Raw genomic sequence first — 10,332 nt, 5'->3', positions numbered from 1 at the left:
CCTCCTCCAGCCCTTTTATCTGTGTCAAACCCATCTTCTCGTCTATATTTGCAGCGGGTTTTTTTTTTCCCCCTCACTTAAAACCCGTTGAGCTGGTGACCTTCAAGGCCACATAAATATTACAATCCTTTCCAAAAAGGCTCAATAAAAAAAGTGTTTATAGAACCTGGGGAACCATCGCTGGCTCAAATAACACCCATTTCCAAGGCCAAAACTGATACGGCCTCAATCCCTTCCACCTGCTGTTGCCTTCCCAACCTAAATCATCCTTTTTTTTTAAAAAAATAAATTGTGCTAAATATAGACAGCCGTTGGGCTTGGCGTCGAGGCGGGCTGCGCACAGGGAAACTGCGCTTTTCTACCTCTGGTTTTCACAGAAACTCGGCGCAGAGGCGCCCGGCGCAAGCGGGGAAACCCACTTTTACACAAAAATAAGTTTATTAAAGAGCCTGCCGAGGGCTTTGGCGGCCTCCCGCTCCCGCCTGGCAGCGAGGGGAGCCGGGCAAGCCGCTCTCCGCCCGTGGCACCGCTGCTGCCAGCTCAAGGGAAGGCCCGGTTTTGGCGGCGAAGCTGGGATTTCCCCCGGGAAGCTCCAGTTCCTTGCCCGTCCCTTGTGGGTTTTGGCACCTGGACACGCTGCTGCCCCACGCCGTGGGGGTCCGGCCTCGTTTCACCTTGTCCCCCCCCCCCTTGGTCCTCCCGTCCTTGCTGGTCCCTCCTGCGGCCAAGAACTGGAGGATGAGTCCTGCTACGAACCAACCCCGTCCATCGCCGGGCCTCGGGGGGTGCCCGAATCCTGCCCGATAACCCCCCGATACTCAGCTGCAATCGGAGGTGGGGTCTTCTCCCCGTCACCTCCGCTCCCCACGGTGTCCCCAAGCCCCGGCACCTCCAGCGGCTCCGCGGCCGACGCCGCGGGTGCCTCGGGGTGCTCCGGCCCTGCCTGCGTCCCCGCGCTGAAGCTCGCTGGCGCCGGCTGCCGCTGGCCCCCCTCGGCTTGGGGGGGTCCGCCGAGCGCTTCGGGGTGGCTTTTGCTTTTGTGGGCTGTGACGTTGTCTTTCTTCTCAAACTTCTTGCCGCAGATGTCGCAGGAGAACTGGTAGAAGGAGTCGGCGTCGTGTTTCTTCATGTGCCAGTTCAGGGAGGCTTTCTGGCGGCAGGTGAAGCCGCAGATCTCGCACCTGGGAGAAAACGGGAGGGGATTCAATGTAAAAGATTAAGAGGAAAAAAAAAAAAGATTAAGCAGGAGGGGAAAAAAAAAACCCAAAACCTGGCCTCGCCTCATCTTGATGCCGCAAGTTTACGTGGGCTTCGCAAAGCCAGTGCCTCCGCACCGCTGCGTTGGCGCCGTGGGGCTTCAGCACACCCTCCAGGCAAGGAAACGCATTGCTCTCGTTAAAGCCCAGCTTATTAAGCTGCTCCAAGTTAAGCCCACGCCCTGAAGCCGCTGGAGCAGAGCGCAACCAGCCCCAGAGGCAGAAATTCATGGCTTCAGGGATCTATAATAACAGCGAGTCCTCTGGCTACCCACGGCGAGAAACCTGCCGCGCTCACCCGCGCACCGCGACGCTAAATTGGGGGTGGGGGGTGGGGGGAAAAAGCAACGGGGCTAAACCCTGATGCCAAGCGGAGCATCCGTGGTCGCGCTGGTGGGCCTGGTACTTACTGCAGAGGTTTCTCCCCTGTGTGGATGCGCCGGTGGATGATCAAGTTGCTGCTGGTACGAAAGGAACGGGCGCAGAACTCGCAGATATAGTCCCGCTTGTCTGTGGGGCAGGGGAAGAAAGGGATTAGGGGCTGAGCCAGCCTGGATGAGCAGCCAGGGAGGTTTCAGGCTTTATTTTAGGAGGCAGGATGCTTTCTCAGCACAGCACTGGAGCTGATACGTGAGAGCGTGACCGTAGCTCTCAGCAGGAGAAAGCAAACGGGTGCAATAACATCTCCCAGGGATGCAAATGTGGCTGGGGAGGGCCAGCTGTAGCCCAGTAGAGGCAGGACCAGCATGGGGAGGGTACGGGGGGGGATATATACCCATATGGGGGGGTTACGTGCCCGTACGGGGCGGCTGACTCACCGCTGTGCAGCTTCTCGTGCTCCTTGAGGTGCTTCTTGAAGTTAAAGGACTTGCCGCAGCTGGGCTCGGAGCAGGTGAAGGTCTTCTGGTGGACGTGCTGGTACTTCTTGTGGTGCTGCCGTTTTGGGGAGGAAAAAAAAAAAGGGGGGGTGGGTTAAGAAGAGAGGAGCTCATCGCTGAGACGCTGCACCCAGAGGACACCCAAAGGCACCTTCCAGCAACAACCTCCCCGCCCTGTTTCGCTCCCTGAAGCGAAATCCCTTGGTGGGACATCAAGTGACCTCGGCCATGCCAAGCTGGTGCTGAACACACGGGGCCACCACGGCCCCTCTCTGTTATCCAGCTTTGGAAAGCCAGGGGCAATTCTGGTTGCCCAACCCCTAGGACAAGAGCCAAGATGCCCAAAACGGAGCTTGGACAGGCAAAACCTGACCATCAAATGGGTCACCAAAGCTCCTGGTGACCCCAGAAGGGACCGGGAGCGGGAGAGAGGCTCGTGCCCAGCTCGGCTGCGCCTCCCGGGGCACGAGAGGTGGATTTAAGCGCCACGGTTGCTCCCAGCCCTCACGTTCAGGTACTGGCGGTTGGAGAAGATCTTGCCGCAGCCTTCGAAGTCGCACAGGAGGATCTCACGCTTCGCTGCCTTCCTGCAGGAGAGAGGGTAGAGAGACAAAAACCCCATCCTCGGTGAGGATGAGCAGGGAGGAGCACCAAAAAAGGTGTAGCTTTTGGATTTGGCACCCGACTAGGTCCTCCCCACCCATCTTCCCCCTTACCCACCCATCAAAAGCTTAATTTAAGGGAAGGAAGCCGCCTCGTCTTCGCAAGGGGCTGGGAAATGGCGTGGCAGCTTCCCCCTCCCCACCGGCCCCAGGTACCTGATCCTCTTCGGGCCGATCTGCGCCACGTCCTCGTCGCCCGACCGCGCTCGCCTCTTGCAGCTGCAACGGGAAAGGGGCTTGAGTGAGGCTTTTGTGTCCCCCCCTCCTTGTCCCCAAGCACAAAGCGGAGGCGCTGAGGTCCTCCAGCCTCGCGGCTGAAAGGTCTCCGAGCAAACCCTGCACTAAAACCATCCTCTGGGCGACCATTTCGCTTTTATTTCTTCCGTTTTGAGAATTCACTATTTCTCCCCGTCGGAGCAGGAAACGCTGTTCACAAATGCACCTCTCAGACATTATAAATAGGAAGATAGTCTTTATTATTCATTACAAAAATTCTTTCACATGGTTTTAGGTACGTCCCAGGACATTTCAGGTTGCTGTCAACCTTCCGCCAGCCTCGTTTGATCTATAATTTATCGGCAGCGCCATGGAAACAGCAGCTATTTTGGGCTGACATCCTGAAATTAAAGAAAGATACGTTAAAAAAAAAACAACAAACCAGCATGTTTTTGTGGGGAGGAGAAATAAAGAGATCGTTAATAGACGACGATGCCAGAGGGGGCTGGGCATCTTTGTCCACAATCTCTTTAATAATGTTTTATTAGGTCACGATGGCGTTACCTTCGGGAAGCAAGAAGAGCACGAACACGCCGAAGCCTGGAGCCTCTCGTTTTTGCTCATAAAACAGTCTTTTATCTCCATTCTTCCAGTTGCTGCAACAAAAGGGGGGGGGTGGGAAATTAATCAAACGCTTGTAAATACGGTCTCTGTAACCAAGCTCGGCCTTAAAAAGGGCAGCACCGACTTAAAGTTTAGGCAGGGCTTTGGAGAGGGGGGTTAAAAGCTTTCATCAGCCACTTCTGCAAATCGGTGCTGGTCCTTAGGTGTGTCTTTAGGCACTTTTGGAGGTTTGGACACCAGGGTTTTGAATGGAAAGTGCGCAGGACCCAAAAAATGCCAGAGGGATGTGGAAAAAAAATCCCTCTTTTAATTCACTTTTGGTTTTAACAAGGACTACCTAGACCTAACCCAAACCTTTCCACCCTCAAGTTGAATTTTAAGCCTAGTTCCCCCCGGTGCAACGTGACCAGCGGTGGGCAGGGAGAGAAAAGCCAATGCCATATTTACCATTGTATTTTGGGTCTCCGGGAGGGTGTTTGCTCTTCCAGCGAGCTGCGAGGCCGTTTCAGAGCTGGAAGGAGACGGGAAGGGTGTTTAGCACCGAAAAGAAGCGGCAACACCGTGTCAAAGTAAAAAATAAAAAAAAAAAACAGATCAAGAAAAGCCTTAACGGAGCCGCACGATACTTACGGGGTGAGTTTCGGGGGTCGCGTTTTGCTGCGGGTCCCGTCCTTCGCAGGACACACGAAGGCAAGACGCGTGACGCGGCGACGTCACGCGGTCACTCCGGCTAACGCCAGCGAAAAAGGGGGCTTTTAACGCCCTCGTCGTATTAAAAACGGAAGAAGATCCAGCAAGGTGACGTTCTCCTTGTGTGTCAGACCCAAGAGGCAACGCGTGGCCCATCCTCTTGTCTCAGCATCGAGACCAACCTCTATTTAACCCTCTTGCATAAAGACCCGGCAAATGAGTGATGGTTTGAGCTTGTTTAGGACAGAAAAGTGAATTTTGAGTCCACGCGGCCGGGGAGGGAAAGATTAAAACCTAACCCTCAGCCTCAAACAGGCTGTGGTAAAGAGCGCTTGCAAATTAAATCATCGTGGTCGTTATCAAGCTGCCCCTTGACCAACACTTGGGGTTGGCAGCGCTGCCGTCGCTACACACATCTCCCCGTGGGCTTGAGGACAATATAGCTGGGCCCTCTAGCGCTGCTCTGGCTGCTGGAGAAGGCCCGTAGCTATAGGTGGAGACAGCGGTCTCTGTGCTTATGCAGGGGGTGGAGGGGTGGCACGTAGGGATTTTTTGCCGCTGCAACCTCCAGCTCTGCTCAGAGGCTTCAACGCCCACCACGGTGGTGGTTGAAGGGGTCTTCATTCCCCTCCGGGGACCACCTCTGCCCCAGCGGCACGTCCTTGCTCCCTGAGCACCCACGACCGGCTCCACGAGAGACGCGGTGGATGAAATGGAGACTTGTTAAGCCTCACCCCGCAGCGAGATCGGCGTCCCAGCCCCCCCACACACACAACCCCTTTGCAAGCTCTAACACGCAACAAGGCCAAGCAACGCAGCTCTGCCCTGCGGACGGCGGCACCGCGAGGATTAAACCGCCTTGGGGACGTGCGGCTCTTGCCCCCGCCCAGAGCTCAGGGCTTGAACATCATTTATTGTTGGGCTGGATGGTTTCCATCTGGTTTCTCAGCATCTCCAACGCGCGCTCACCACGGCGAGATGGTTCCCCAAGACAAGGACCCCCGACGCCCGTCCCCAGCGTCACCGCGGCCATCACGACTCACCTGACTCGTCCAACCTTCTCCCCCGACGGGCTGGAGCTGGTCAGGCTCGGCTCATTCGGGGGTGGCTCCTCCTTTATGGGTTTCTTACGGGCTTTGGTCTGGCTTTGTCGCCGCTGTTGCTCCGAGTCACTGGGGGAGAAGACAGACGTGGGATAGGAAAGACGTTTTAGGTGGTTGGATGGGGTTGGGCGTGGGTTGGGCGTGGGTTGGGCATGGGTAGGGCATGGGTTGGGCGTGGGTTGGGCGTGGGTAGGGCGTGGGTTGGGCGTGGGTTGGGCATGGGTAGGGCATGGGTAGGGCATGGGTAGGGCATGGGTTGCGCCTGGGTAGGGCACGGGTTGGGCAAGGGTAGGGCATGGGTAGGGCGTGGGTTGGGCACGGGTTGGGCGTGGGTTGGGCAAGGGTAGGGCCTGGGTAGGGCATGGGTTGGGCACGGGTTGGGCATGGGTTGGGCGTGGGTTGGGCATGGGTTGGGCGTGGGTTGGGCATGGGTTGGGCGTGGGTTGGGTGTGGGTAGGGCGTGGGTTGGGCGTGGGTTGGGTGTGGGTAGGGCGTGGATTGGGCGTGGGTAGGGCGTGGGTTGGGTGTGGGTAGGGCGTGGGTTGGGCGTGGGTTGGGTGTGGGTAGGGCGTGGGTTGGGCATGGGTAGGGCGTGGGTTGGGCGTGGGTTGGGCGTGGGTTGGGCATGGGTAGGGCATGGGTAGGGCATGGGTTGGGCACGGGTAGGGCATGGGTTGCGCCTGGGTAGGGCACGGGTTGGGCAAGGGTAGGGCAAGGGTAGGGCATGGGTTGGGCACGGGTTGGGCATGGGTTGGGCACGGGTTGGGCATGGGTTGGGCGTGGGTAGGGCATGGGTAGGGCGTGGGTTGGGCGTGGGTTGGGTGTGGGTTGGGCGTGGGTTGGGCGTGGGTTGGGCGTGGGTAGGGCGTGGGTTGGGCGTGGGTAGGGCGTGGGTTGGGCGTGGGTTGGGCGTGGGTTGGGCGTGGGTAGGGCGTGGGTTGGGCATGGGTTGGGCATGGGTTGGGCAAGGGTTGGGCAAGGGTTGGGCAAGGGTAGGGCATGGGTTGGGCATGGGTAGGGCATGGGTTGGGCAAGGGTTGGGCAAGGGTTGGGCACGGGTAGGGCACGGGTAGGGCATGGGTTGGGCAAGGGTTGGGCAAGGGTAGGGCATGGGTTGGGCATGGGTTGGGCAAGGGTTGGGCAAGGGTAGGGCATGGGTTGGGCATGGGTTGGGCATGGTAAACACCCTCACCCAGGGAGAGATACAGCAAAAGAATGTGTCTCCCCAAAAGGCTGTGCCTTTTTGAGTGCAGAAGCAACTTATTTAGGTGATATAAGGACGTCATAGGGTGGCAGAGATGTAAGGTTTGAAACCCTCCCAGTGCGGATTGGGACGGCATGACTGGGAGCCTGGGGACTGGCTCTCACGTGGTCCCAGGCCAAGGGCCCCTTCCCAGCAGCTCTAAGCACTTCTCACCTGTCCAGAGATGGGTGGTAGTTCTCATCGCGCAGATCGTCAGTGTAAGTCAGGTCATCCTCCTCGGCAAAGTCCTCGTCCTCCTCTTCCTCCTCTCCTTCTTGGGGCTCAGACCCCGGCTCCGCTTTCTCCTCCGGGATGGGCGTGCTGCAGGAACGCAACGGTCAAAGTCAGCTCTGCTGCAACGGGTTTTCCCGTGGAAAGTCTTCCGTAAAACAGCGGCTGCCCGTTGGAGAACTCAAGGGATGAGATGGGCGGGTCCAAACTTGACCTTCGGCTCCAGAGAGCCCAGTTACAGACTCGGGGAAGACTCACCTCCCGTGACCTTCTGCCATGGTCCCCATCTCCGTCGGCACTCGGGGAGCTGCAAGGAGGCGACAGGAGTTGTGGGAAGTTGAAGAGGGGCTGGTTGAGCCGGGATGTTGGGAGAGGCAGGGGAGGGAGGAGGAGGATGGGGAGTGGAGCTGGGAGCAGGGTGGGGAAGCCTGCAGGTGTTGGAAGGGACTTGCATGGTGCCACCCCGCAGAGCGGAAGAAATGAAGGCCAAGTTACTCCAGAATACTCTACTGGAAGAAGCTCAACTTCTTCTCAAGTAGCTACTACAGGGGGAAAAATGGATTTTTTCCCCCCCTGGTTTCCAGTCTGGATGAACGACAAGGGCTGCGACTCTCGGAAACTGCCGAGAGCTGCGTCTGCGTGGGCTCAGCGAGGTCTGCTCAACGCCTGTAATGAACCTGAGGTCCCCCAGCTCTGCTTTTCCAGGGCAAGGAAAGGACAGAGAAGATACGGGGTTATTTTGTGGTAGGAACAAGCCCAGTGGGAGACTCCTCTGCCCGTTTTTCCAGCAAAAGCGCAGGGATTTGTTTTACAGGATGGTGCTGTCAAATCTGGTGGAATAGGGAGGCAACGGGGTTTGGGGCAACACCTGATGCCGGTGGGAAGGTGGCTGATGTGCCCCTGGGACTGGGAGAAGGGCAGAAGATGGGCAATCCAGAGGCCAACGGAGAAACGGGGATGGAGAAGGGGATACAGAGGAGCTCACCTGCGTTGTCATCATCACCATCATCACCATCATCACCATCAGCTCCCGGCTCTTCCCTCTGGTCCCCGGCACCGACAGGCGACTGAGCTGCTCCCTCCGCTTCGGTTTCACCCTTCCCGGAGCCGGACTCGGTGACCAGACCTGTTCTCCGGAGCGAGCGCCGGCGGCTGGCGGCCGGTGGGGAGCTGCGCCCCGAGTCCCCCCGTTGCTCCTCTCCATGGTGGCCGGTTGTGGGGGTACGGACCCCCGCTGCCCCAGGGACACCCCAGGAGAAGCTGTGCCCGGCCATGCACTCCCACACCAGCTGGGACGTGCTGCCCGGGGCTGGGGGCTTCACGTCGGGGACGAAACCGCACTCTTGGCCGTGACCGTGGGACAGGACGACCAGGCGCTGCAGGGCATCGGCATGGAGAAGGTTGGGCTCCGGCTCGCCTGGTGAAGGCACAAAAAACCAGACTAATCAGTGAAAACCGGCTCCAAAGTCTGGCTTTTTGGTTGTTCTCCATCATGTAAAACCAACGTGGGGCAGGTGGGTCTCCCTCCACCTTCCCCATCATCTCATTCAAGCTCTGATGGTTCCATTATATGAAAAGCACCCCTTTTTTAGCAATCCCCAAAACCCCAAATAGCCCCAAAAATAAGAGCTGGGGATGCCAACGGCCCCAAGGCAGCCAAACCCGGGGAGCGATTCGCCTCCTGCTCGGTGGGGGTGTGCGAATCTCCAGCACCCAAGTGCTCGACGCAACGGGAATCTTCTCTCTTCCACCATAAACCTCTTTTGGGTCCAAAAAAAAACCAAACTCGATGCTAAGGTGGAATTGGGGTGGGAGGCACCTACCCGGGCTCCAGACGCAGCCGTGGGAGCTGTACCTGTGGCGGGAAGAGGGAGAGGGAACTTAAACCTTTTCTTTTCCCCATTCCGAGGGGTTTTAAGGGTTTTGCGGACACCCCCCTTCCCCCGGCACCGACCTGTCGAGGAGGAACTGGGCCAACTGGGAGTGCAGGGCGAAGCCGAGCTGCTCCTTGAGGCGACACCAGCGTTCCAGGTGCCCCCCGATGCGGATGCGGCACTTGCTGCGGCGGGCATCCAGCTCCCGGCGCTTCTGTCGTCGGATGCAGTCGGGGGCCCGCTGCCGGCCGGGGCGGCCCGGCTCCATGGGGGGGACCTGGCGGGGGTGGGGGGGGACATGGGGATGGTTGGGGGAGGGACACAGAGGCATGGGAGGGGGATTTAGGGGCAGCCTGGCTCCATGGGGTGGTCTGGGGGGGGGTGTCAGGTGGGGACATGGAGATGGCCTAGCTCTGGAGGGGGGTCTGGGGGGACATGGGGGCGGCCTGGCTCCATGGAGGGGTCTTGGGGGGGTCATTGGGGTGCTGGGGGGGGACACAGGGCTGGGAGGAAGCACACATGGGGACAGCCCAGTTCCGTGGGGAGGGGGCTGGGGGGGGGGGGGCAAGGAGGACATGGGGGGGGGCACCAGCATGGGAGGGTGCTGGGGGGGGTGTCAGGAGGGACAGGGAATGGGGGACAGGGGGGTGGTCTGACCCCGGGTGGGGTCAGGGGGGGTGGTCTGACTCCATGGGGGTGGGCTGACTCTCGGGGGGTGGTGACAGGGTACTTGGGGGGGGACAGACAGGGGTATGGGGGTGGCTCCCATGGGGGGGGGCAGGGTGGACACAGGCTGGGTGGGCCTGGGTAAGGGAGGGGGGAGGCCATACTGTCCCCCAAAACCCTGCTGAAGCCCCGCCTCCCCTCCAGCCCCGCCCCCACGCCATGGCTCCACCCCTCCAAGCCCTTACTGTGCACCACACCCTCCTCTTGGCCCCGCCCACCCGCCACAGCCCCGCCCCCTCAACAACCCCGCCCTCACGCGTGGCTCCTCCCCTCGTCCGCAAAGCCCCGCCCCGCAAACCCCGCCTTCTCCCTATCCCCGCCTCCCGCCTTCCCGCCATTTCTCCCCCGAGGCCCCCCCCCCCCCCCCCCGCCCCTCACGGCTCCCCCCCCCCGCGGCGGCCCCGTTCCCACCGCTGGGCCTTAAAGCGGGCCCTGCGGCTGGGAAGGAAAAACCAACGGGAAGAGAAGGGCCGAGGCTCCGGCGCGCTGCCGGCGCGCTGCCGCCACCCCCGCCGCCACCAACCCGCCCGCCGGCGAACCTCCTCCGCCGGACCGCGCTCCATCGCAACCCGAGGTGGCCCCACCCCGGGCCGTGCCCCCTTTAAGAGCCAAAGGACATTCCCCCCCCCCCCCCCCCCCCCCCCATTGCTCACACTGCTCAGGGACCGGGACAAGATGGCGGAGGGCCCGCCTCCGCCTCCCCGCCGTGGCGCATGCGCACTGCGCCGCTCCCTGTCCCAGAGGACGCCGGGAAACTGAGTCCTCCGCGCGGGGGCTGACGGGAGTTGTAGTCAGGGAGGCGAGCGCGGTGCATTATGGGAAACTCAGC

At 60.1% G+C, this 10,332-nt stretch overlaps 1 protein-coding gene across 2 annotated transcripts; it reads right to left on the bottom strand.

Annotated features, from left to right (window-relative positions):
- Positions 1-419: 419 nt before the first annotated feature.
- ZNF692 (zinc finger protein 692) lies at positions 420-10,259 on the bottom strand. Of its 2 annotated transcripts, none has more exons than XM_064473960.1 (12): positions 10,157-10,259; positions 8,858-9,054; positions 8,727-8,758; positions 7,889-8,320; positions 7,162-7,210; positions 6,847-6,993; positions 5,370-5,498; positions 2,953-3,015; positions 2,643-2,721; positions 2,075-2,189; positions 1,667-1,766; positions 420-1,181 (listed from the first exon to the last, which is right to left on the bottom strand). In XM_064473960.1, the coding sequence occupies exons 2-12, from the start codon at positions 9,043-9,045 to the stop codon at positions 749-751; spliced, it is 1,767 nt and encodes a 588-aa protein (XP_064330030.1). In that variant the 5' UTR covers positions 9,046-9,054; positions 10,157-10,259; the 3' UTR covers positions 420-748. The 2 variants fall into 2 exon arrangements, with proteins under 2 accessions (XP_064330030.1, XP_064330029.1); XM_064473959.1 differs by lacking the exon at positions 10,157-10,259 and adding an exon at positions 10,043-10,114.
- Between the last annotated feature and the right edge of the window lie 73 nt (positions 10,260-10,332).

Source organism: Phalacrocorax carbo, chromosome 26 (genome assembly GCF_963921805.1).
Source record: "Phalacrocorax carbo chromosome 26, bPhaCar2.1, whole genome shotgun sequence".
NCBI lineage: Eukaryota > Metazoa > Chordata > Aves > Suliformes > Phalacrocoracidae > Phalacrocorax > Phalacrocorax carbo.
This window is presented reverse-complemented; position numbering and strand designations above follow the sequence as displayed.